The following is a 27,281-nucleotide window of genomic DNA, read 5'->3' as shown; positions in this document are numbered from 1 at the left end:
AGCTGGAATGGGACAATGAACTCCAAGGTGCCAATGGAGCAGAACTGATCCCAGGGAGAGCCCCCGGGAGCGCTCGTGCATTTTGGGACCATTTTGGTTCATCTTGGGTGCAGCCCTGGCTGGGCTCTGGTGCTGCCCAAGGGGGATCCATGGAGGAGATCCTTTTAATCAATCCCTGCTTTATTCTTTAGCTCTGTCCAGCCTCTGTTCCAGGGCAGCCTTCACAAGGCAGCAAAGCCAGTGTGAGCAGCAGCTGGGCAGTGCTGGGATGAGGCACTGGGTGATGAGGGCCAGCACAGGGGAGATGACAGGTTCTTTTTTTGAGAGGGGGTGTTGAGGCTAAACCAAAGTTACTTCATAAAACTTTGCTTCTGAATGGTCTTTTACTTCTGACAGGCATGCAAGCTATAGCTCACTACTTAGAAAAAGAACGTCTGGTTTGTGTGTCTGCCACACCCAGTTGCAACAGAGGATTTTCCAGGGGTGACAAAAAGTTTGTGCATAAACCAAAAACACCTGTTCTTATCTCAAACACAGCCCACTGTATTTTTTTTCAATTGAGCCTTTGTGGCAGAGATGCCAGAAGGGGCTGGTATCATTTTTAAGGGGTCAATTTGTTTTTACTGCACAGCAGGGATGCCCCAGCAGCCTTGGGGTGCTCCATGTGTCCCTGGTAGTTGATGCCTTGTGAAGGCGGACCTAGAGCAGAGGCTGGACAGAGCTAAAGAATAAAGCAGGCATTTATTAAAAGGATCTCCTCCATGGATCCACCTTGGGCAGCACCAGAGCCCAGCCAGGGCTGCACCCAAGATGAACCAAAATGGCCCCAAAATGCACGAGCGCTCCCGGGGGCTCTCCCTGGGATCAGTTCTGCTCCATTGGCACCTTGGAGTTCATTGTCCCATTCCAGCTCCAGCCCAGGCAGTCCCATCCTGCTTGTTTTTCTCTCTCCAGCCCACGGTGTTTGTGCTCTTGGGCTGAGATTTGGATCATTTGTCCTTGGTGCCCAGCTGGAGCAGGAATTGTTTTGTCTCCCTGCTCTGTGCAGAGCTCAGCATCCCCTCATGTGAAGCTCAGAAGTGCACACTAAAGCAGCACAGAATCTGAGAAATAGAAAAGCTAAACCTGAGGCATCCCAGTGAGCGTGCCCCGTTGTCCCCACAGGTTATGGGATCATGACAGATGGCTACACCACCTACATCAACGCCTCCACCTGCACAGTCAGCTTCCAGCCCACCAACCCTCCCATCATCTTCGACCTTCCCACCCCTCAAGGATCCTGAAGCACTACTGGGGAAGGTCTATAAACTGCCATTTTCTAATTACAAAACTTACATTCATGTTTATTTCAAAACAGGGGCTAGGGGGGATTTTGGGGGAGCTGTGGGAGGGGGGGGGTTGTTTTGGGGTGGGGTTTGGGATTTTTTGTTTTTTGTTTTTTGGGTTTTTTTTAATTTGTAAATTGCTGGTGCAAAAGAAACAAGAAGAAAAGTTAGAGGTTGTGCTTTTTGGAAATGCAGCATTCATTTTAAATTGATAAAGCATTGTGAATTTGTAAAATGAATTTTGTTTTTCAATAAATTTGCCATTGTAAATTGTTATAGTGTTCTCAAAAGGACAGCCAAGCTTTCTTTTAATAAGTGAGAGACCTTATTTTAATATTATATTATAAGCTAAAAAATAGGCAGCATTTAAATACACCCAAATTTGCACAACTTTTGTTATTGTTGGGGTTTTTTTAAGTGTCTTCTTTTTCCCTAGGTTTAAATGTTAGCTTTTTGTCTCAATTTATATCAATTTTTTTAGTAGCACAAGCAATGTTTTGGGGTTCATTTACCTCTTGACACGTGTGCATGTACTTAAACTTGTTTCTATTCATGGTATAATGCAGCAAGGGGAGAATAGACTTCTCAGTTGTTTGTCTCTTCCTGCTTTGTAAAGACTGATCTAGATAGCCACAGCCAGTATGTGATATCTACCTTCTGTTGTTTCTTTTTTAAATTATTTTAGCTTTAAACGACTGGGGGTGAAAGCTGCAAAGAGCAGGTATTTCATGCAGTAAAAAAAAAAAAAAATGTAAATGCGGACTCCTTTTAAATATGAATTTATATATATATGTATTTTTTGTGCATTATAACTAAGCTAGGATTTAATATTGCCAGTATAGCATCTGCAAAATTATGCTGTACAGCACATCTAAATTATGAAGGATGTGACACATTTTTCCAAGTGCTCAAGGCCTTCAAGAGCCCGAGTTAAATCTTTGTTGTAGTTCAGGCATGTATAGAGTCAAATGGATACAATCAAGCCTAAATAAAATAAGGCTTAGTTGTCCTTTATATTTAAATATTCTTCTTGTCTTTTTTATTTCCTTTTTCTTATTTTGCACTGTGTGTAAATGCAATCTCACTAGCACAAAATATTGTTGCAGATAGTTATTTCTGTTCCACCACTGTAAATGCTATTGAGCTTTGTTCTGTTTTATGTTACCTTGTTAATGGAATTTAGAAAAGCAGTTGTTTCTTTAAATTTATTGTGATATTATATCTAGCGGCCTTTATATGCAAATAAAATTGCAAGATTTTTAAATACGTGTTTCAAGGGAAATCTGTGGGGTTTTTTTGTGGCATGAACGATTTTGGGGAGTGATGGTAAGGGTAAGTAAGAAGTTTTCTGTTTCTCAGTACATTTATATTGCAGCCCATTCATCAGCTGTCAGTTGGGTCAGTGGAGCCCTGAGTTTCCCTTCTGTTTCTTTGAGTTTCTGTGGCAGAAGGGGTTTTGTCTTTAGGTGTTGGTCTTCAGTGTGACCAAGTTTAAACCTTGTGGGACCCTGCTCCAAATGACACGAGGAAGAATCGATCAGGCAGGAGCCTTTTTGCTTCCTCACTCGGGTCATTAGCACCGAGCTGCAGGTGTCTCGTGCTCACCCACTCTGGGCTAAAAAATGAATAGTCAGTAGGTGAAATACATCACTTTTTACGTGGCTCTCTTGTCAGTTTTGTGGCTGCAGCAGGACCCACCACTGCTAGGGCAGTGGGATGACAAACACTGCAGGATGCTGGTGATGCTGCACACACTTAGATAGATAACAGCACAATCTTCTTCCAAACCAGGAGCTATGGCTGCAAAAATCTGCTTTCAGACATGAAAAAATAAGGTACAGTTTGCATGAACCTGCACCCACAGTAACATCACAACTCCTAGAGAGAGACAGAGTATCCCCATTTACCTTAACAGGTTGGTAACTTTTGACATTATTTTGATACAAAGGTTAGAAAAATTAGACAAACAAAATAGACAAACAAATCCAAGGCTCTTACAGCAGAATACAACTTAGGGGGCCACAGTCTGTATTTTGATGTAACATGCATGTCACAGATCTTGGCCGAAATCTTCACATTTCTAAGTCTGCTATACCAAAGTCTTTTCTGGGGAAGAAGCTGCTGTATCTCTTAAATCTAGTTCTGGTTCTGTATGTGGAATCCCTTGTCAGGTTTCCTTATGAAATAGATAGGTGCCTTCACTCCTTAATGATATCTGCCTTGCCTTGCTGCAGTGCTGGTTATTTTATCAGCTGAGCCAAAGGAAGAAAGGTCACCAAATATTAATGCTAACTTTGGGATGTAGATGCAGGGTCTGTCTTGTGGGCTTTTTTTCAGCTAGCACTGAGAAGATGAGGAAATTGGCTGTGACAGCCACAGCTGTCTACTGGCAAAGAGCTTTTGAGATGGCTGTCCTTGGAAGAAAAGCAATTCTTGGGGCACACAGGAATCATGTGTGCAGCACACCTTGGATTATTCTGTTTCACTGATCCCTTGGGTGTTGTCGCTGCATCAGGAGGAAACACCCACAGCCTCAGATGCTCTGTAGTGCCACGAGCTTTGAGGTGAGCAGAGAATAGCCACTGTATCTTGTGTTGCTCTCCAGCCTTCTGGGGAGCCTGGCATCTCTTCATTAGCTACAGCAGGAGGTCCATGGCACCAGGCTGTCACATATCTGCCTCTCCATAGGAAATGGGTTATTCCAAAAGCAGGATTTCCAAGCCAACAGCTTTGTTCCAGGATTTGAGCAGACTTCTGGCAGCAAAAGGAGTGGATGGCAGTGGAAGTTCACCCAGGAGCCTGCCTTGGGTAAGATGTTAAAGAAGCAGATGCTGTGAGGGAGCAGATCTGTAGCAACCTCTGGGATAAACTCCTAGCTGGTACCTGTAGCCATGGATGCCCTAAAGGTGTGAGTCTTGGTTCCAGCTCTTTGCCACGTGGCTTTTTGGCTGTGTGGTGCAGCAGGTGTGTCACTAAGGGGTTCTGCACTGGGATACAGGGGCCTGGGTTTCTCACAACAGGCTGAGGCTTCCTCCTGCCATTTACACACATCAGGGATAGTCTCTGATCATCAGTTGGTGCTGGGGCTAAATGCAGCTGTTCATTTATAGAGGTAAGTCTTCAGGGGTGCTTTCTAACCCTGGGTTTTCTCCTGGTATCTTTTTCTCTCAGGCTCTCTCAGCTTCACCTTGCTGGTGGTTCAGCACTGAGCTGGTTCTCCTCCATGCCGGGTATTTTAAATTTTACTCCCTCAGTTTTCTTTTGTCCTCTCAAGAACTGATCTAGTTTTCCTCTTCTGAGAAAGCTCTCATTTTGGCTAGCAGCAATTACAAAAATGGCCAGAAAATATTAGCAGTTTGTCTTATTTTCTAGTTGTGCTCCTTGGAGATTTTGAAATGTATATATTATAATGTCTGTGTGTGCTGTCACAGGCAGGTAATTTTCCTGTGCTGGATGTCAGCCATATCTGACAGTCAGGGTAATTGGGACACAAAATGGTTTGTAGAGGTTTGGTTTCACAGGCCGTCAAAAGTGTGTGAGGAATCTGCTTCTTTTCAAGGCTCTTTCTCCACTGGAAGTGGCTCAATGCATGTATGCAGAACAAACCCAGGGTAATAAGTCTTCCTTTGGGGTCTGGTCCAAGCCCACTGAACTCACCAGGAGTCTTTCTGTTGACTTCAGCTGGCTGTGGATCAGACACCTGCCATCTCTCTGGGCTGTGTTCCTGCCTGTTACTCATCCTTCCAGCTGGAGGAGATGGTCCTTGGTTAAGATGCAAGAACCTCTTGGTGGGAAGAGAGACCCACCTATTGCAAGTGCTGAATCCTCCCAGGCGATGGATTAACAGCAGTGCAGTTGATTAACCTTTCTTCTTGTGACAGCAGCTCCCATCTCCTCATCTCCACGAGGCTGAGAGCAGTCAAGGCCTTCAGCAGGGGAGGGCGGAGGAGCAGGAAGCTCCCCAGAGGTGATTGGTTCCCAATTCTCTCTGCATAGTCAATTTAGTGAATTCAGCAGACCTTGGGGTCACGCATTTATTAGGCTAAGAGACTGTCAAATCAATCTGCTCTACTCCAGGCAAATTCTGCCAGGAGGATGGGTTTTGCCAAGACACTGTCTCAGCATTAGATTGATGACTGACTCCTGGTTGAAGCCGCCTTTCTCTTTTCCATTTTCCGTGAATCAGAGTTTTTATCCTCACTGACACCGGTATTTTCTCCTTAGACAAATTTAATTAAGGAAACTCTTGGAAACTACCTGTAATTTAAGTCACAGGGAGAGTTCCAAACTCTGTAGCCCTTCCACTCTGTATCATACTGACCTCAGGGCCTTCCTTGAGACCTTGCTTTTTGACCACAGGTGTTTGAATTAAGTTTCTGGAATTTTCTTTTCACCCCTTCTCTCCCTCACTCCCCCATGTCTTTTTTTTTCAACTTAATGTTCTCTAGCAGTTACAGGCTGGAAGGGATTCTGATTTTTATCTGCCTAACATCACAGCTTCATAATGGAGAGAGAAATGCATTGTAAAAGCAAGTGTATTTCCTTTCCTTTATACTAATCCTGACTTCCTTGCAGGTTCCTCATTTGCTGTAACCAGGCTGTTGAGCACTCTCACCAGCTAATTTACTTGAGCTGCTCAAATGAAATGGTGTTATTTATGATCAGGCTTGGACAGGGGTGTCAGCTGCCAGAGGACACCCTCGGCACCCCTGTGGGCAGGTTCCAGCTGCCAGAGCTCTGCCTGATCTGCGAAGTGCAAGGAAAAGGGAGTCTCACACCGGAGTGCAGCCCAAGTGCAGCATGGAGGACTGCAGTCAGGTTGTAACATTTTCACCTTCGCTTCCTGCCAGCCCAATCAAGGGAAAATGCAAGAGAAGTCTGAGCGAGCTCAGTGCTCTAAATCAGTTTTCAGTGATCCATATTGATTTGTTTCTTCCCCATCTGTTTATCCCTTTCCTGCCTCCACCTCTGGCAGGAGCCAGCAGTGCTGCAATGATTCCATTAGGATGTGGCTATAAGGATACATCTCATTTTGTCTTCCTTCTTGTTTTCCTCAGGCTCAATTTGCTTTCTGTTGATTATGGAATAGAATCAGAGTAGCCTTTCATTTCTTCTGGGCAGCATTTCTCTGTAATTCTCCCTGCACAGCTCAGTCACTTATTTTGTGAAGGTTTACATTCACAAAAGGGGGTGTGACAAAAACCTGAGTTTAGGATAACTGAGTGAACAGCCCACCTTCTTCTCTTCCACAAACACTTAGGTAGGTGTCAGTGGTACAATAGGGCTTGTCAGACTTAGGAGCTGAGGAGCTGGGACTGCATAAAGTCCAAGGAGTTCAGATAAATGGCAACATACTCAAAAAGTTAGGCTAGAAACCTTAGACTTAAAAGTATAAAACAAAAGACTTTGTTTTCCTGGAATTGCATTAAGATGTGTTTTTTTATTACCATTACTATTGAAGTGGTTCAGGAGTCAGTCTGTTGGGCTCTCAGTTCCTAAAGGAACAGCACCACAAATATCAGGGGTTTTACATGCTGTGCTCAAGCATTTTCAACATTCACTCTTGTGTAAGGACCGCAGCAAAATATTTTCTTTTCTGGTGAGTTACTGCAATTGCAGGAACAATGTAAGCTTTTGTATGAGTACTATCATAGATTTTTTAAGAGATCTGAAGCAGGTGCAAAATCTGCATTATTGTGAGGTACAAACTGCAGCTCTGTCAGTACCACCACCTTGTTATTGGGTTTGTGTTAGGAAGTATCTAGAGAATTTTGAAGGCTCTGTTTGAGCGTCATATTGACACTACAAGGCTCAAGCCCAACTCTGGCTGGGAGAGGGGCAATTCCTAAGAGGAGCTAAACTGTATTGATTAAGGTCTCCTAATCAGCAGAACGACTTTTTGCTCAGAGTGCTATTGAATTTTCTGCAGACTTGAAACTACAGAATACATAGACTTATTCATAATCAATTACATTTAGTACGAAACTTTGAAACCCAAGAGCTGTATCAGTTTAAAATGAAATTCAGGTGGTTTGGTTTTATTAGTGGTTGGTGTTGCTGTTACCAGTTTGAGGCCAGATTTTCAGATATGTTTAGGTTGCCAGTTACATGTTACTCTTAAACAGATACTTGTATCTGGAAATACGCTTTTAAAATTCTGGTTTTTGGCATTTCTTACTAAAAAAGTCTTACCCGTTGTTCTAAGATGTTTTTGGAGCTGCTGTAGGTACCAGTCAGACTTTAGCACAGTGGGTAGTCAGAGACAAAATTTACTTTTCTTAGCATAATGCCCTGCAGCAGACTGTCAGCTATGTGGATAAAAGCTGGAGCTCTCAGCTGCACTCCAGGAACACAGAAACTTTCCTGACTTGGTGTTCCTTGTCAAACGTGGTCAGAGGGTCCCTTTGCTGTGGAGCCCGAGTCAAACACAAATCAGGGAAAGCAAAAAGCCAGTAACTGTTAGAGCAGCTGTGGGAGGAAAATCAAGCTGATCAGCCACAGTAACACCAGTGGCCTGTAGCCAAACTAAGGGTGGAATCCTTATTTTCTGATTTTTGCTGCTATTCAATTCCTCACAACTTTTTATTTAGAAAGATCATACAGTAAGAATGAGCCAGCTTTCTAATCCTAATTCGGATTAGAAATAAAATTAGTTTGAAAGCCCACAAAAGATTTCAGAGTAAAACTATCACTTGCGCCAAAGATAGCCAGTAGATAACAGAAAGGGCATTTGACATTTCCAAACTGGATTTCCAGGCTAGAATACACAGGTTATAGTTTGGGCAAATGTTAGACAAACAGTGGTTTATGACTTGTTTACTGTAATCTTCCTTCTTAAGGGTGTGTGCCAAAATGCCAGGGCAGGAACAATTCCAGGACCATCCCACCCCAGATTTTTCTTTTGTTTGGAGAGGGGAGGTGGAGTTTTGGAGGGGGATTTCTCCTATGTGTGTGTGGAGTAGTTCCCAAGGCACTATTCCTTAGTGGGAAGAGCTCTTTGTTGAAATCTTAATCCCAGTTTACTTTTGTTCACACCAGCCAGCTGGACTTGTACGTGTCACACAGTAAATTTTTTTCCCCTGAAACTGCATTTTGATAGATTTTGTTCCCAGCTTAAAGCCAAGCCTGAACAATGGGGGCAGGTACACGGCGTGGCTGCACTGATGATTTAGAGTTTGCTGGCTTTTATTTGGAACAAGAGGAAAGCTGGTCTGGTGTCAGCAGTCATTACCTTCTCTCTGTGATGTGCCTTCCCCACACAGTGGCACTTGAGAGGCTGCTTTGTAACCACGTTCCTGTGAAAACAGACTTTTCCAAGGAACAAATTATCCATCCCCAGTGCAGTAACCATATACAGACAGCACCAGCTGTAGCTCTGGCTTCCACCAGTATCATTTACAGACCTGAATATTTGTATAAATGCCAATTAAGCTGTGGTAGCACTATTTGTCACAGAAAGCTTGGCCATATAATAAAAAGTACCTCAGCTTCTGTTGGCAGACAGTTTGAAGAGAGCTTCTGCCGCAGTTAATCAGCCTTGCATGGTTATAGAATTGTAGGACAGAGTTTCAGCGTTTCTGGGGATCTGATTTTGTGAAGTTGGTGATTCTGCTCGTGTGTGTCAGGGGTGCAGGACTGGCTGCTGTGAAACCGCATCCAAAGCAGTGAGACCTGACAGGTTGTGGGAAGAGCACTTCCATTGGCCAGGGCAATCCTAAAGCCCAAGAATGAGGGCAAGGGAAGACATCCTGGAAGTGTGCCTAGTAGATTTTTTGGCAGCTGGAAAAAAAGACAGTTTTCAAGGGATTTCCACAAAGTTGACTCCCACCTCCGAGCATATATTCAAACAAGAGCATCTTGCCTGAGGCAAGTTTGTACCCTCAGCAATTACAGCACTGATTTTAGAAATGACTGTGAAGCACAGTGCACATGCCTATGAATCATCTAAATCATCCTTCCTGTTGACTTATGTGTTTAGTCACTGAACTAGCTGTGTACACTTCCCTGGCCTCTAAAACTCAGTTTGTGTCTGTGCTGTGGGCTATTTGCCACTCCACACGTGGGCTGGCAGGGTGCTGGTAGTTTGATACTTACCTACAGGACAGCTGCTGCTTTTCCCTTTGAGAAAAGATAGAAGCTCCTCGTGGCAAATGAAGCCCCTCTGATCTTCAGCCAGTGTCCATTTGCACATGAGTAAATAGGTTAAACTGTTCACAGAATGGCAGAAACTTTTGAGGAGTAACACAAAGTGGCAGTGGCAAAACTGAAAAGCAGTCCATTGTGTTTTGCTCTGGGCTGTACCTGCCAATGTACTGAAGACTAAGCACAGGTTTTGATTACATTCTAGTTAATGGGCAAGGGGAAATAAGGTTGTTCAGAGAAATTTGCTCTCTTTCTTCCTCCAAGGGGCACAAGTGCTCTCAGGATGGCCCTCCTGAGCTCAGTGCAGCCACTCACTGCTTTTCTGCAAGGAGTCTGCCCTGGTGACAGTGGCCAAAAGGAGGTGACATGTGCCCAACACCAGAATTATCTCTGCATAGGAGGGCAGTTGGTTTCATTCCATTAGTTTTATTTTCCTGCCTGCTGCTCGGCGCTCTGGCTAGCCCAGTATCCTCCCCATCACCCAGCACATTTCCTCCTCTGGGAAGCTGCACAGGTCCCCCCTGCCAGCAGCCAGCACCCCACAGGATTTCCCTCCAGCAGCGAGAATGGGGCCCTGAGACAGGCAGGAAAGGCAGCAATATGAAAAGAAAGGGAACAAGCAGCAGCAGTATGTTTTACAGTGTGTTTGCATGCACAGCGACACAGCCTTCCTCCAGGATACGCGCAAACATGGAAAAAAATCAGAATTACAGGAATGATTACCTCAGCTAGGCAGTTTCCCAAGTCCTTCATCACCCCTCAACCCTCTAGAAAGTTGCTGTGATCCTGAAATGATCAGTGGATGTTATTTTCCCATAGTTTGTCCAATATAATTCAGCCCTGATGGACTTAGAGCTCATCCCTATTGTAATAGGTCACCATATGCTTCACATCTGGTCCCACAAAAGAAGCCATATTACACATATGATGACAACTGGTTTAGGGCACAGTCTCCAGAGACTGATAACTGTGACTAGCAGTCTTGACAATTTAGCAGTTTCATTAATCAGCATTAAAATCTCATTTTACTATTACAGGCATAATTACTACTAATCCAAATGATGACTAAAATAAGCAATTTCACCAGTTTTGTTATTTAGCAAGCTGATACAGACAATTTTTTTCTGAAATGTAGGCATTTAATAAAAAGCCAACAGCAAGCCCACTGCAGTGTCTCATCAAAAATGGTTGGACCAAGCTGACCTCAGCAGTGATGATAGAGCAGATGTGTATTTAATCGGAAAACAAGCAAAGGATGTGGACTATATATATATATGTCTTTCAGAATTCAGATCTTTCATTTGTCATGGGAGAAAGTGCTGCTTTAAAATTGCCTGGAATATCTGAATATTTGCTGTCAGGTGAATATTTCAGTTTACATTTGGGATCAGACTCTGGCTTTTATTGGTGAGGGAAAAGAAAAAGAAGCCAATTTCCAGACAGCTGTATGCAGGGAAATTATGTCTCCTCTTGCCTCACACAACACATCCTGGAACCCACTGGTATTTCAAGTTTGAAATACTTATTTTCAGTGTGTTTGCTATAGGGGATTGAAACTTGATGTGAATTATTTTCTTGAAACACTTGAAGTCCTCCTAAGAGGATAAAACACAAGAGCCTGGATTATTTGCCAGATTAAGCTTTAAGAATTTTCTACAAATTCATTTCCCACAATTACTCCCTGATTGCTGTGTAGAATTCCACGTTTGGGGCTCTTCTCTAATGTCCTGACAACCTTTTCCTAATACAACATGAGCAAGGGGAGGCTGTGCCACATGGACAGGGACATTCTCACTTTCAGTGGCTCCTGTTGTGAGACAGCTGCCTGCAGAAAGTCAGCCTGGAAAACTGAGGAAAATGTCTTTAAAAAAGAGTCAGGGGAAAAAAATAATTTGCTTCTCTCCTTCATTACTCGTCAAATCAAAATCCATCCTGTGTATGCCACCACTGTGTGGGCTAGAAAAAGGAACAGCATTCTCTTCAAGTCAAACACTTTCTTCTTGAAAAAGGAAGGGTTATTTTCTGTTGAATTTACTGGAAATTGATACCCCAGATTCATTGTAGCAGCAAGGTACATATACCTTTTAAACTTCTGCAGGATCAGGGCTGGCTAGTTTGCCCTGATGATTATTTTCAGGTGGTTTGCTGTAACAGGAAATGCTCTAGAAGTGCACTGGAACTGCAGACATGCCTCTGCTCTGTGTGTGTTTAGAACAAACAATTCCTGAAGCACTTGCAGCTGGAATTCCCCCTTTTCCTGCTGAGGGGCATCTGAGTTGTGTCATCCTCCCAGTGCAAGGGTAACTGAATGCACTTTTGATTGAATTTTGATGATTTTTAGGTAGTGTTTTTTGCCAGGTAGGATGAGCCCAGTTTAAATTCATTTTGCTACAGCTACAAAGCAAGGAAAGGCATTTATCCCAGGGACTGCAATTACATTTGGTTTTCTCTAAATCCCACATTTCAGCGAGGTAGCTGTTGGGGTAAATGAGCAGGGCTGCTGGCCTGGAGCTATCCCATGAGGGTCCCTTAAAGGCCACCTGCTGTCTTTCCTGGCTGACTTCTGCCAGGTGGAAACTGGAGCAGGAGGCATTGAAAATCCCCTCAAAACTCATTTTTTCCCAACTGCCAGGAACTCTGGTGCTCATCAAGGAAAACACAGGTGATGTACTGGATTCCTCACATGAGCAGGTCTCCAGAGCTGAAATTTATTTCAAGCTTTGCTTATTTTTAGGATGTTCTTGCTGTTGTCAAGCCCGTGCTAAAGCAATTATTATGTACGAGGGTCACCTGGAGTTCAGTGTCACTGAGAAACTCAGAGCAGGGCAGAGAATGGCATGAACTGCTCTGCAGAGGGGCTGGCACAGACTCTCTCCCTTACAGAAACAGAGCAGCTCGTGTTGGAATCTGAGGTATTGATGATTCCGAGATTGTAGAAAGTCTCTGTCTTTCTGCCCCGCTGCCAAAGCAGAAGCCATAATTGGTCTGTGCTGTTTCAAGGTTGTTTATTCTGTTTATCTCTAACATGTTCTGCTGCCCTGCCGCAGCTCTGTCCTGCAGGGCAGCGTGTGGGGCTCTGCCCTCAGTGGGATGGTACAAACATTAAATACCACAAACTACCTGTGCTGGATTTACAATAACGTGCCAATATCTGTCACCTACGTTGGACAGTGTGTCCCCAGCCTGAACCAACAGAAAAATGCCAACACCACAGTGAAACATGGAGGGCATGAAGAAGGAGAAAAAGGACAAGACACACCCAATTTCCTCCATCTTGTCCCCTTTGAACCCCTAATCTAGAAACCTAAAATTTTACTTTTGCACCCATGCCACACTTAATTATTACTTACATCAAACACTCAGAGCTGGTAATTCATCCTGTAAGATTGAAAACTCTTTTCCATGGACAGAGATCACAGACAGTGTCTCTGGGGGCTCTGTCCAGGGGGGTTCCTGACCCCTGCCAGGGTCCCAGACCTGCCAGGGCAGCCAGAGGGAAGCTCTGGATTCCCACAAGCTTGCTCCCTGCCTCCCTGCTTTATAATTTTTTTTCAAATGAGAGGTAGGTTGAAGCCTTTTTCTTTCACAGCATCGAGCCATGTTGCCAAAAAAACCCTCCCCTGCTCCAAGCAGCCAAAATGCAAACCCTGGCATGTCCTGGGGGCAGCTCCAGCCTCCTCTTGCCTGGCCCCTGGGGGGATGGAGCAAGCCAAGGCAGCGCTGGCTGTCAGAGCAGCCCCCCCAGACGAGATGTGTTTTGACACTCAGTCCAGAAGGGATGAACCGAGATGTGACAAAGAGCAAATCAAGCCAAAGCAAGATGTAAACATGGCCATCTAAGGGAGCCCTTCCAATGTGCTTTTCCCCCATGGTCAGCTGCTCCTTCCCTGTCCAGCTGCTGGGAGTGGGCTGTGTGTCACTGCTGGGTGAGAGGGAGCCTCTGCTGCCTCCATGCAGCTTCAATTCCATTTTCATCTCTTCTAACTCTCCTCCAGTGGCACAACTTTTACACTTAGGTGGCTTAAGAGGCTGGTTTTTCTACACAGTCCCTTGGCTGGAGAATCATGATGTAATGCCAGGCAGCTGATCCTGCATCTGAAAGCTCTGAGAGCAAGAGATTTCTGGAGAGAAAAAGCTGCACTGGGGAGGAGTGGGATGCACACAGCAGGAATGCTGGTCTGGCTGCTCAGAGGAACCTCAAGGACTCTTTTAGGAGTGTGTGTCAGAGTCCTGTCTACGTCCTTTCCAGCACAGGAGGATCCCCAGCCCGGGTAAGTGCTACATTCCTGCTGGGAAAGCCTCAGTCATTGCTTTGCTCCCTGCCACAGAAAAGCAGCATTCGTCTGGGGCTGTCCCAAAATGTATTCTATTTTAACAGCTGTGTTTCAGGGAAAAGCAGGATGGATGTAGCTGTTGTTTGAGGGGGGAGGAAAGTAAAAAAATTTTTTAAAAAATTAATCAGAAAATTGCCTTCTCTTTTTTTTCCTTTTAACTTTTTTGGGGGCTGAGGAGTTACACTGCTCCATTTATAGGAGCTGCAAGGGGAGGGCATCTTTACTCCTGTGTGTTTCTATATGTGTGTACAAATGTAAACATATATAAAACATATAAATGCAAACATATATAAAATATGAAATATCTTGTTTTCACTTTTATGTGTGTGTGTGTACACACACCAAAAATGAAAAGCTGCTGCTGTTTTGTGCATTGACAAACATCCCAGGTGTCAGGACAGCTGGTTCTGTGGGATGCCCACAAACACACACACACAGACTTTGAGGTCTGGTTTCATTATACCCAGCCACGAGGGTTTTTAATGACAAACTCAAGAAGTTGCAAAAGATTTATTTTCAGCCTCTCTGTCACTCATGAAAATACCTGCTCACAGATAAACCTGTTTTTTAGCTCAGAGTGGTGGTTATAGGCAATCCTCGGGACAGACCTCTCAGGCATTACAAAAATGCTGCAATTTTCATCACAAATGGATTTTATAAGTCCTGTGCAACTGCAACAGAGCAGGGAGAGCCCTGATCCTCTGCCTAGGAGAGCTAAAAGTCCTGCTGTTAACTCCAAACTGCAGGTGAGCTGCTGGTACTGCTCAGGTGTTGGACACGAAGTGAGTACACAGAAGCTTGGTAAGTTCAAAAGAGAAAAAGAGCCAATTTTATTTCTGACCTCACAATATAAAAGTCTAAAAGTGACAGTGGATTGGAGGATGGAATTACCACCTCTCCAACCACACTGGTCAAACCAACAGTCCATCAATTCTCTCCTCCCATGAAGAAGAATGCAAAACAATCATTATTTACATGAACAGTGCGTGAGAACGCCAGTAGAAATATGTAAACATCAGAAGGCATAGAAAACTTTTAAAAGAAATTTAAAACTTTCAAAAGAACTATAAAAGAAAACTTAATGCTTTTAAAAATTAGGGCAACACTCAGGCACGTGGGTTTTATCTGGTAAGTTAGAACAGAACAAAAATAAATGTTTTGATACCACTTTTGGTGGAAATAAAATACATTTTGTTGTCCAATTGTTATTCTCATATTTAATAATGAGAAGTATAGTTAATAAATATAGATAGTATTTAGTAATATATATAGTAAATATAAGTATATTTAATAATGGGAAGTGTATCAGGTAAGCACAGCAGGATTAAAATAATTCCCTGATGAGAAGAGGCCTTCAGGAAAGGGCTAGGATTTATTGTCTGTGAGGGTACTGTCAGCATAAATAATTATCATGAACTTCAAGCAATCAAACCTCATCTTTATTGAAGGAGCCCCATTAAATGCTCAGATTGTTCTTCATTTGATCAAGTGCAGTCAGCCCCTGAGGGAAGGAGAGGCTGCAGAAATCAATAGGGCATGGCTGAGGAAGCCATGGTCGTGTCTGCCAGGGGAAGTGGAGCACCTGAGGAGGGAGGTTGTGTCACCCTGCTGGCACACAAAATGCTCAGGAGCCCTTGAATGGCTTGAAGCAGACAAGGAGTTTAAATGACAACTGGGCTGGGGGAAATCAGGCTCAAAACTCTTCCTTCTAGAGCTGCTGTTTCACTCTCTTGGGTTTCCCTGCTCCCCAGCCAGCCTGGTGGTGGCATCTGCTGTGCCATGAGGATGCTGGTCCAGCACTCCCCAGTGCAGCTGGGTGCTCGCTGCTGCCCCAGCTCTGCCCTCCTCTGTCCCCGGAGACACCCAGAGAGTGAGCCAGGCTTCAGAGCACCTTCTCTTCCCTCTCTGCTTCCAGCTGGTTTTTGTGTCTCCACATCTTCAGAGGAGAGAATGAAATGCTGGACATTAAAGGGGAAAGATCCTCGATTTGTGTGCAAAGGTAAGAACAGAAATCAGGCCCTGTGGACTGATCTTTGATAGTTATAACATTTAGACTTGGGTGTCTGTACTGCCTGGACCTGTCCTGCCATGGTTTAACCGGAGCCAGCAGCTGAGCCCAGCACCCACTGTGTCCTGGGGTGACTTTTTAGTGTTGTTTAATATTGTTCTTTTTTTTTTTTTTTTTTTACTGTGGGAATCCAGGGCTTCCCTCTGGCTGCCCTGGCAGGTCTGGGACCCTGGCAGGGGTCAGGGACCCCCCTGGACAGAGCCCCCAGAGACACTGTCTGTGATCTCTGTCCATGGAAAAGAGTTTTCAATCTTACAGGATCAATTACAAGCTCTGAGTGTTTGATATAAGTAATAATTAAGTGTGGCAAAAGTAAAATTTTAGGATTCTAGATTAGGGGTTCAAAAGGGAGAAGATGGAGGAAATTGGGTGTGTCTTGTCCTTTTTCTCCTTCTTCATGCCCTCCATGTTTCACTGTGGTGTTGGCATTTTTCTGTTGGTTTAGGCTGGGGACACACTGTCCAACGTAGGTGACAGATATTGGCACGTTATTGTAAATCCAGCACAGGTAGTTTGTGGTATTTAATGTTTGTACCATCCCACAGAGGGCAGAGCCCCACACGCTGCCCTGCAGGACAGAGCTGCGGCAGGGCAGCAGAACATGTTAGAGATAAACAGAATAAACAACCTTGAAACCAGCACAGACCAATTATGGCTTCTGCTTTGGCAGGGGGGCTGACAGACAGAGACTTTCTACAATCTCAGAATCATCAATACCTCAGATTCCGACACCAAACCAGTTGGGAGAGGGGTTGCTTGAATTTGCTTTCTAGAGGAGCCCCTTTAGAGGTTTTCTCCCAAATTTGCCCTCAACCAGGACACGCACACTGCCTCCCTCCACGTGGGAATGTTCTGTTCCACTTCTTGTAGCGACATAGAGCCCAGCAAAGCTGGAACAATTGGCACAGATTTTTTGTTAGAACTACTTTCATGTCTCATGATTTGAAAGCCTCCCTGTCACTTTGTAGTGCATTCATATTGAAATATTTCTAAATGAAAAAAAAAAAAGTTTGTGGTGAGCAGATTATTTTTTTTTCCCCTCATATTTTGATCACAGGAAAATGGAAAAGGCTTAACTTGAAATGCACCTGGAAAATTAATAAGTAATAATAAATAAATTTCTAAAGTAAAATGCCTTTTCATTGGGAAGCTCTCTGTTCTTCCCCATTTACAAGTGTGCACACTGAGCTTTGTGGATCCAGCTGTTTCACCAAAAGGAGAATATGGGATGTGTGCCTCAGATAACTGAACGTTTTTTATGTCAGAAATGCTGCAGAGGACACAGATAAAGGCTTTACAAACAGATTTCATGGGTTTTCCCTTTCTGATTGCTGGTGGAATATTGACAAACTCAACCTAATTCAGAGTAGGAATAACATGCCCTATTCTTCCAAGTGGGCTTCTGTGCACAAAGAAGCCTCGCTGCAGTCCTTGGAAGTAAAGACAGCAGGTTTCAGATCCTGCTAGCCTTTTCCCCAGAAGGTCCAGGGTGCAGGCTTAAATCCACAGAAGAGCGTGCCCAGCTTTCCCTGGCCTTCTCAAAGCTTCCAGCGTGTGGCCCTTTCTGTGTGGCACCAGGTGCTGCAGGAGCCAAGACAATTCTGCATTTCCACTGATTGTTGTCACCAGCAAATCCTGTTCTATGGGGTTATAAAGGTGAAGATGAGGGGATTCTGCATGTTTGTGCTGCTCTTATCTCCTCCCAGAGCAGCTGCTTTACTGCCCGGCCCTTCCCATTGTGTGGGGAAGTGGCACCGTGGCCACCAGCTGGGAATATCAACTGGCCCCAGTGGGAGCATGGAATTCCCAGCAGCTGCCAGCTGGGAGCTGCAGCCTCCAGCTTGCCCAGCAAGGCAGGTGGCATTAACACCAGGACCCTGCCACATCCAGAGCCCAGTCGTGCCCCCACTCCTCCTGCTGCTGACCAGGATTGATCTTTGGTATCCTCTGGCTTTGCTGGCCATCTGTCCATGCCCATGGGGTGCAAGTGTGCAGCTGAAACCTCCTTCTTCTCCTTCTCCTTCTCCTCCTCCTCCTCCTCCTCCTCCTCCTGCTGCTTCTCTCTGGCACTGCCCCCCATGTGCTGGTTTAGGCTGGGGTTAACTCTCTGCCTCTGTGGGGTGCTTAGAAAGTGGTGTCAATAATACAGAAAAACTTAAAAAATAGTTTAAAAAAGTTTAGCTAACAATACAGAAACATTTAACTCGTGCTGAGCTGGGCTTACATGGAGCCAAGGCCTTTTCTCCTCTCGGCCCACCCACGAGGGGCTCAGGGGGCACAAGATGCTGGGAGGGGACAGAGCCAGGACAGTTGACCCCAGCTCACAGGGGACAGCCCAGGCCATATGGCCTCATGCTCAGCATGTAAAGCTGGGGAAGAAGGAGGACAGGGGACATTCAGTGACAGCATTTGTCTCCCCAAGAGGCCATAATGGGAGCTGGACCCTTGGGATGGCTGAGCTCCTGCCTGCCCCGGGGGAGCTGGGGAGGGAATTCCTTGCGTTGCTTTGCTTAGCTTTGCTTTGCTTTGCTTTGCTTTGTTTTGCTTTGCTTTGTTTTGCTTTGCTTTGCTTTGTTTTGTTTTGTTTTGCTTTGCTTTGCTTGCATTGAGGCTTTTGCTTTCCCTATTAAATTGTCTTTACCTGGAAAATCCTTTACCAGGCTCTTCCTCACTTCCACCCTTGCCAATTCTCTCCCCCATCCCTCCAGGGGGAATAAGTGAGGGGTGTGTGGGGCTTAGTTGCCAGCTGGGGTTAAACCTTGACACCTTGCAAAAAATGTTAAACATCTGTGGCAGGAAGTACTCAAATGGAAGTGCCAACCATGCATCACACAGAATTTATGGATGTCTTCCCCTCACATCTGAAACCTTGCATTCACTGAAGGCCACAGCACTCAGATATTATTGCCATGTATCTTACACAAACAGGGACTCAACTAACCTGAGGTCAGGGAGTGGGGGAGCGTGAGATGCTCTCACCGTGTCCTCCTCCCATTTTTATTTCTCTGGATGTATCCTAGATGCATTTTAATAAGTAGGAGCTGTCAGTATAACATCTTGCCATCCTCATATCCTGTGTGGGAACATTAAAATAGCATTAATAATAACATATAATTAATTATATATTAGTTATATTGTGTGTATTAGTTATAATTATATGTATTTGTTATATAAGTTATAATTAACTAATAAATTAATAATTTATTAATAATTAAAATAATATTAAAATAAGCAGTTCATTTTTGATCCAGAGATCTTGGAGTGTTTTTTGAGGTACAGGAGCAGACTGGAGGAACAGGGCCAGAACAAACGCAAGTCCTGCCCTGTGTTGGACTGTGCTGGAGTGTCACAGACCCCTGTGCTCAGCATTTCTCAGGCTGCATCACAACTGAGATTGTGAGATCCAGGCTCCCTCATGTAAGGAAGGAGGAGAAACTCTGCAGGAACTATTTCATCTGACTTCTGCATCACCATCCAGTCCTGCCACAGGAGTGTCCTTAACCTGCAGTGGGGGGAGTACAGTAATAACATGTCAACCCCAAAATCCCTGTCCTGCATCCAAGGCTCCTGGGATCAGACTTTGCCACATTTTATAGCTTCAAAATTAAGACTAGAGCTGGCAGTTTTCATCTTTGGGGATGTCATTACCTTTAATTAGCAGCTAACACTACCCCTAACTGAGAAACTGAGTAATCTTTGTGACTCACACAGCCAAGCCAGAATAAACTGCCCTAAGGTTTGAAAGCAGCTTCAAATATCACTTATTTCCATCCCTGCTTCAGACACTTTGTCTTCAAATTGGCTCAAGAAAGCAAGCACATCAAAGATCAATACACTTCAGGGAACGTGGGGGAGGAAGGGAAGAAGAGTAATGGTGAGATGATTCCCATATTGCTTTGAGGCACATTAATATTTCTTTGGCCACAAAGCACAGATCACAGGTGAGCTGAGCTCCGAAACAAGGTTGGTTTTGCTGCAAGATGCATAACACTTGTATGAGCTAGGAGCCCTGCAGGTTTCTTTAATGGGTACCAAACATTTATTGAGAAAACAGGAAGGAAGAGTGGTGATTTAGCACCAAAGCACTTGGCAGAGGTTCACAGAGCGCAGCAATGCACTGTGATAAATGTAGGCAGCAATGTACATCACTCTGCACAGTCAGAACCAAAGACTGTATAGACCAGGTAAGAATTAACCAAATACCAGCAAAAAAAAAAAACCAATAAAACCCAACAACAACAACAAAAAAAACCAACCAAATTGGATATTATCCTCCAGTAAGTCATTTTTTTGGGAAAGCACTGGCTGGTATGACCGGGGCTTGAGACCAGGGCACAGTGTAGTGGCAGTGCCAGAGTTCACACTTCTGTAAGAGGCTTTATAATCAGGCAACAGCACTTAATTTTGCTCTTAATAAAAAACTGCAGGAGATTAAGACCAAGCTGAAGATTCCTACTGCCATCCTGGGATTTAGAGGTTATGCTGAAATCATTAATACAACCACTATTTGAACTCTTTTGATCACCAAGCATTAAATTCATCCCTGAGTACATAAATCCTGGGAAGCAGGAAAGCAGAGCTACCAGCATTGCTGGTCCTTTTTCATCTGCTTTTCCCATCATTGCCAGCACTTGTAATGTCCCTCAATCATCCCCTGAACTGCATAAAGAACAACAGTCCCTCCCCATAAAAAGCTCTCCTAAATTATCCTAGAAAATCTGGAGGGTTTTTTTTTGGTTTTTTGGGGGTTTTTTTGTGTGTTTTTTTTTTTTTGTTTGTTTGTTTTTTGGTTTTTTTTTTTTTTTTTTAATTTCAGATTCTCAGAGCATCCATTCAAACCCCAGGTGGCTTTGTTGCCTCCCTGGGGCTCATGTCCATGATTTGTGCTAGCCCAGGGAAGCAGGCCTGGCCCTGCCCCTGCCCTTTCTAGCAGCAGGTACTTCTCAAAGCACAGAGCCTTGGTGCATTTGCAGTTGTGACAGCCCAGTGCAGGGCAGTGCTGGCAAAGGGTGAGACACATTTCATTCTTTTTTATGCTATTATTATTTTTTCTTCTCAACCTTATCCCTGTGCTGTGATGATAGAGAAGAAAGCTTTGTTGGTTTTTTTTTTTTTTTCTGGGAGTAAAATGAGTACCTAACATAAAATCTGTGCTCTAAACCTGACCTCAAGCCATTTATTAAACCAAAATTTCCCTTGCAAGTAGATGAGTCAGCACAGTAGTCAGGGAACTCTAATAGCAATTTCTTCTTGTTGTTTTAGAAGTTTTTAACAAATATTTCTAAGTCAGACAAATGATTATGCTAATGAACCTGCTGAGCTGACACTGCCTTTCTACAACTTTTTAAGACAATGGCCACAATTTCTTCTAAAAGCAACTCTCTCATTAGCAGGAAGGCTCCATAACACATTCCGGTTCTCACAGAGAAATAATTCCTCTAGTTGTATTTTCTATTTGACTTCAAGCAGTATTTGAATAAAACTGTCACTCCAAAGTGTTATGGCATTGTTCCACAGCCTTTCTTTTCACATCCTTTTCCACCTTTAAAATGAAGGTTCATATGAAACCTCTACCTGCTCTTGCATCAAACTGTTGTTGTGTGTGTTGGGCTTTTTTAAGCGACCTCACCACAACACTGACAGCTCAGGTGAGCTTACAGGATCTCGTGGGAGGTGGGATGGACTTAGCAAGGCTTTCATCACTCAGCCAGAATGGAGAGTCTATCAGTTACACCTGCATTGGCAGGCTGCTGAATTAATTGGCACGTTTGACAAGGACAGCTATCACCCCGTGTTGTTCTGACAGCTGGGCTTGATACCAGGAATTTGTCAACTTCCCCTTCACATCAGCTGCTGCAGGAACAGTTGAACACATCAGGTGAGGAAACTGTAAGATTTCTTCCCCCACCCTCGCCACCCCAATACAATCTCAACATCTGGTGATAACCTAAACCCTAAGTAAAATTATGGACTTCATGACATCAATAAACAAGCAGCAATTGCCAGACCTGTGCTGCAACCAATCTCCTGACTGGGCTGGCAAGGCATTCAAGGAGTCAGAGAACTAATTCATTACCGTCAGAGAAGTTAGCACCTTTCAGCAGTGACTTTCTGTGTGCCCTTCAAGTGCCAGTGATACTTACTGGGGGGAGTGCTTCAGGTTTGTCTGAGTTTGGGACTGGTGTTTACAGAAGTGTTGATCGCTTAAACCTCACCTCACTTAGGATCAGGAGCAGGTTTGAGTTACAGTTCGATGTAAATGGTTCTGGGCATGGAACACTGTGCTGGGAACCTGTGCTGCTCACTGGCTGCCACTGTCCCATTTTGAGACAGTTTCTATAGCCTTGTTCTTCATTTTCCATGGCTGCCCTCAGGAGCTTTTCCTGGCCTTTTAAGACCAGATTAGAAAGTGATGTGTTATTTTATAGAAAACAACATGCAGGCATGCTCCTGCTCAGAGCTGGCAGAGGTTCACTGGCCTCACAGTCCTACAGTCTCCTTCCTCTAGCAATGCCTCAGGTTTAGCTTTTCTATTTCTCACATTCTCTGCTGCTTTAGTGTGCACTTCTGAGCTTCACATGAGGGGATGCTGAGCTCTGCACAGAGCAGGGACACAAAACAATTCCTTCTCCAGCTGGGCACCAAGGACAAATGATCCAAATCTCAGCCCAAGAGCACAAACAACGTGGGCTGGAGAGAGAAAAACAAGCAGGATGGGACTGCCTGGGCTGGAGCTGGAATGGGACAATGAACTCCAAGGTGCCAATGGAGCAGAACTGATCCCAGGGAGAGCCCCCGGGAGCGCTCGTGCATTTTGGGACCATTTGGGTTCATCTTGGGTGCAGCCCTGGCTGGGCTCTGGTGCTGCCCAAGGGGGATCCATGGAGGAGATCCTTTTAATCAATTCCTACTTTATTCTGTAACTCGGTCCAGCCTCTGTTCCAGGTCAGCCTTCTCAAGGCATCACTAGAGGCAAATACCTGAGCCTGTCCTCAGCTTAGTGAGAGATCATCCCTTTCTCTGTGAAAAGGAAAAGCCAAGCTGTGCCTCTGCCCCTTCTGCTCCCCTTGATGCCTTAGGATTTTAGGTTTTAGTTTTCAAACCCTGTACTGCATTAGTGCATAACTCTGAACTCCATACAAAGTGTAGTAAACTGTCTTCACATTTTGGTCAGACAGAACAATCACTCTGGGCCTGTGACGCGAGGGCACGCCACAGCTTCAGGCCCTGAAAAGTATAAACAAAAGTGAATTGGGAGGGAAAACTGAGGGGAATATGACTTCATTAGCTGAAAGTGTAATTGGAGGATTAACCCCTGATATGTTATTGGGCCAAACTTGCATCTGTCTGAAAAACTCATGAGTGCCATCCATCTTGGGTGTAGCCTCAGAGGCTTTTGACTGCCCTGTCTGAAACCCTTTAATAAATACCCACTTTATTCTCTTAACCTTGTCTAGCCTCTGTTCTAGGCAGCCACTGCAAGGCATCACTCTCTGCTGGGCACAGAGAGGGAGAAATGCCCTTGTCAGGAGATCCTGCCCAAGCCTGACAGGAGGGCAGTGAAAATAAACTCATCCTCACAGCCTAAAGTGGCTCAGAAACAAATCCTGAGACATGAGACTCCATTAGGTCTAGCACTTAGCTCCAGTCAGGCTTAAAAGTTAATTTCTAAACAATTAGGATAGGCTAAAGCTGTTAGAAAGTAAAGACTTAGCACAGTTCTATAAAAAGGAAAAAAGAAAGGCATGCCAAACTTCCTAATTCCCCACCTCAGCAAACAAGTAGCAGCTACTTGGCTTTCCAAATGCCACGAGGTAAACTGGGGAGAGATTTGCCTTGGGGCAGCCCTATAGCCACAAAGCAAGTCTCTTTTTTCTTTAATAAAATGACATTATTTTTTAAAATCTGGAGGGCTGGCTATCCATTACCCAAAGAGTGGCAACAGGGACAGAGCAGCAGGAGGGCTCTGGAAGGGCCTGGATCCGCAGGGAGATGGAGCTGCCTGACTGTGGCAGTGTGAAGGCAGAGGCCAAGCCTGCTATCTGGCTCTTCTGGGCAAGCAAAGCGTTGGTCTCCAGGTAGGTTCTCGGGGTCTGGGGGTCGGGATGACCCCAAGAGTGTAAAAGTCCTTGTTCTCCCAGCCCATGCAGCCAAAGAAGAAGTTTGAAATGTGTAGGGTCTGCTTCTCAAGGTTGCTTATTTTCTCTTATCTAGAACATTCTTTCTCTGACCTGCTGAGCTCTGTCCAGCAGTTTGGCCATGGCATTCTGTCTGCCCTCAAGGCAGTGTTTGCATTTTATACTAAAAACTACGTGTGCTATGTTTACAATAATGTGCCAATATCTATCATTTATGTTGGACAGTGTGTCTCTACCTTAAACCAATAGAAAAGTGTCACCATCACACCAAGACATGGAGGACAAGAAGGAGAAGAAGGTCAGGACATGCCCCCATCTTGTCCCTCTGAACCTTATTTTAAAGAGTTTCAAAATTCTACTTTTTCACCCTGTTTTAATCCTATTACCACACTACTCAAACCCTTGTGGCTTGTAATTCCTCATACAAAATTGGCAGTTTTTTCCATGGGCTAAAATTGAAGCCACAGGTGTTTCTGACTTTGTGCCAGGGTCTGGAGGCAGCCTGGGCATCCAGAGGGATGTCCTGGACTCCGACAGTAGGTGATCACCATCAATGCTTATCCTACAGCTGTGGCTCCATTCCCTGAGGAAACACAGCCAGGAGGAACTGCTATCCTTCACCCGTCAGCCCTGGCTTAACTGTGGGCCTTGAGGCCAGGCTGGCATTAGTGCTGGAAATAACTGCTTTTAAAGCCAATAATGCAGGCAGGTTTTCATTTGTACCTGACTGGTTTTGCTGGGAAGTGGTACACAGTAGAGATCCAGTCACCCAAGGCTCAGTGAAAAGACACAGAGGAAACACAATTATGGTGCTTATGACTGTGGAGGGGAAATAGCTGGGACCAGGTCATTTATTTTTTTTGACCAAGTCATTTGCTCGTGGCCAGCAAAACCATTTTATCCAGTACACGGACATGTGGTTACCACCAAACTCCTTTAGCAGGTAGTCCAAGAAAAGTAAAGTTAAAAATGTCTTTTACAACACATCCAAAAAGCCAGCAGAAAACAATCTGGCAAGCTCAGTCCTATGGATCCTAGTAGGAAAAAAATTGCCCTGTGGTATCCAGTTGTTCTATTTTCGTAGCCAGGGGCTGCTGACCTGGACAAGGGTTTCAGGCCTGGAAAAAACACCATGGTGCCTGCCTGCCCTGGCCTCAGACCACAAGAAATGCATCCCTGGACTCTTGTTCTGCCTCTCATCCAAAGTAAAATTCCCTAAGCTGGGGAAGGATGCAAGGGGAGCAGCTTTCTTATTGCTGCTACATCTGCCTGCAAAGCTGGTAAGTGATAAACTGCAAAAAACTGAAATGTGCAATGGACAAAATGTACCCCAGTTTTTGCAGATCTGTTGATATCACCTCCAATTTAAAGGGATATTTTAAACAGATGATTCAATCAGCAAGCAGAGAAAGTTTCAAAAATTAAGTGCAGTTTAATGGTGAAGCATTTCCATTTCCGAGGCACTACCTTGAATTATGCAGCACTGTATCACACTAACTTTCAAGTCAAAGTGACCTTTGGTCAAAGTATATTGAAATAATCTTACTTTATAAAATATGGGTTAGGGGAAAAACCCCCAGCACCTGGCACACATAGATTTTGCCATTTCAAAAACTTGTCTTGCCAAATGAAAAAATACAGTCTTGTAGGTGTTCATTAGCAGCAGAAGTAGCATGGGGATCCATACCTACAGTTAGTGTGATCAAACTGAAATGTTAAATTACCTAAGCAAGAACTGCACTGGCAGATTTTTCCTAGAAAAAAAAAGGATGGTCAAGTAGGCTGAGGCAGTAAGATTACCTTTAAAATGTTTTACTGTGGGCCTAAAATAGCTACACAGCTTTGTAAAAAAAAAAAAAAAAAAAAAAAAAAAAAAAAAATAAAGGCGAGAGAAAGGGAGGGGGGAAAGAGAGAGAACATAATTTCCAAACCCTTAGCTTATTTTTAATTTATAGTCCTTGGAAAAAAAATAAGTGGATAGCCCAATCATTTATGTGCCTGGGCAAAAGCAATACATCTATATAAAAGTACAGTGATATATTTCTGTTGCTAGTTTAATGTGCTGCTCTGTGCCCTGTGTGTTCTGATTCATTGGAGAGCAGCAATCATGTCGACAGGAGCTGTTCTTCAGCTCCCATCAGCGACAACTAAAGGCCAATTCAAGGTTGTGGTGGGGTCATGAATCTAACACACTCACTGATGGAACAATTTTCCTTCTGCATGACACTGTTGGTGGGACACAGAGGGAATACACAGCAGCTATGTCCTGTTTCCTCATCCTTCCTCCCCTCTCCCCAACCCCCGTCCTTATTTTTTTTTTTTTTAATTTTTTTTTGTTATTTTAAATTTTTGCTGATGGTGTGCATGCTGTTAACAAGCAGCCTCTGGGGAACACAGAGTCAGCACCATGGAAAACAAGAAGGGAGGAGATTTCTAAGCCAGCACACTCCTGGCCTCTGTGCAGGGCAGCTCAGCAACATCAACTCATCAACTTCAAATCATCAGTGGGAAAGCTGGGTCCACCCTGAGACAGCTGATGAGACACCTTGAGACACAGCTGAGGGCATGGATAAAGAAGAGAGGTTCTGGACCAAGCTCCACAGTGTCTTCACCTCTGCTCCATCACCCTTTGAGCTAAACAAAGAGGCATTTTTATCTGGCTCTAACTGCACCTGAGCTGCTGTCCTCCTGTGGTATGAAAAGAAGAGCTGAATTCTGCCTGACAATATTATTTTCACACATTGGAGCTTGTGGGTGGGAACTTCCACTGAACTTGGCACGAGCTTTGCCCAAGCTGAAAACAAAAAGCCAACTCCCATGTGCGGCTGAGAGAACTGATCTTGGAGCTGGCAAGGGTTATTTTATTCTTGTGCCATTACCTGTCACCACAGGGCTGCTCTGGTCTGAAATAACCACCCAGGGCAAGGAAAATGGTTATACTCCATGCTCTGGTTATTCCCATGCCTGGAAAGCCAAAATCCCAGCTCAGAGCTGCAGTGGATGGGGATAGGTCCAAGCTTCTCTGTCCATCACATTTCCTCCCCTGTGTGTGACACTCACAGGGGACACCTGGAGCCAGGACTGGAGGGGACTCCAGGGACACCTGGAGCCAGGCCACGCTGCACAGGTGTGAAAAGGCCACCAGTGGGGCTGAGCACAGCACAGCTGGAGCACTGGCAGGCTTCCCCAAGAGCATTAGCTCTCACTCACTAGCTCTCAGGCCCTGCAGCTGTACACAGTTGTGTCCGGGTATCTGATTTTTAAACGTTTTTTT

The 27,281-nt window shown here is 44.5% G+C and overlaps 1 protein-coding gene and 1 long non-coding RNA gene across 8 annotated transcripts in view; both read left to right on the top strand.

The window, feature by feature from the left end:
* MPPED2 (metallophosphoesterase domain containing 2) overlaps positions 1–27,281 on the top strand; it is a 137,232-nt gene that overhangs the window by 108,608 nt on the left and 1,343 nt on the right. For 5 of the 7 annotated variants that reach the window (XM_072929429.1, XM_072929427.1, XM_072929428.1 and 2 more), the window contains exon 7: positions 1,140–2,589. The exons of 1 other annotated variant lie outside the window; for it this stretch is intronic. In XM_072929429.1, coding sequence (XP_072785530.1) covers positions 1,140–1,537 — 398 coding nt within the window. In that variant the 3' untranslated portion in view covers positions 1,538–2,589. Of the gene's footprint in view, positions 1–1,139; positions 2,590–27,281 lie in introns of those variants that run through there. One more of the 7 variants, XM_002194825.7, reaches the window with a different exon arrangement.
* On the top strand, positions 12,198–27,275 carry LOC115495377 (uncharacterized). The gene is made up of 3 exons (XR_003960571.4): positions 12,198–15,800; positions 25,092–25,287; positions 26,389–27,275. It is a non-coding gene; the product is annotated as an uncharacterized lncRNA (long non-coding RNA).

The sequence above is a fragment of the Taeniopygia guttata genome, chromosome 5 (assembly GCF_048771995.1).
Source record: "Taeniopygia guttata chromosome 5, bTaeGut7.mat, whole genome shotgun sequence".
Taxonomy (NCBI): Eukaryota; Metazoa; Chordata; class Aves; order Passeriformes; family Estrildidae; genus Taeniopygia; species Taeniopygia guttata.
Note: the sequence above shows the minus strand (reverse complement) of the source record. Positions and strands in the feature narration are given on the sequence as shown.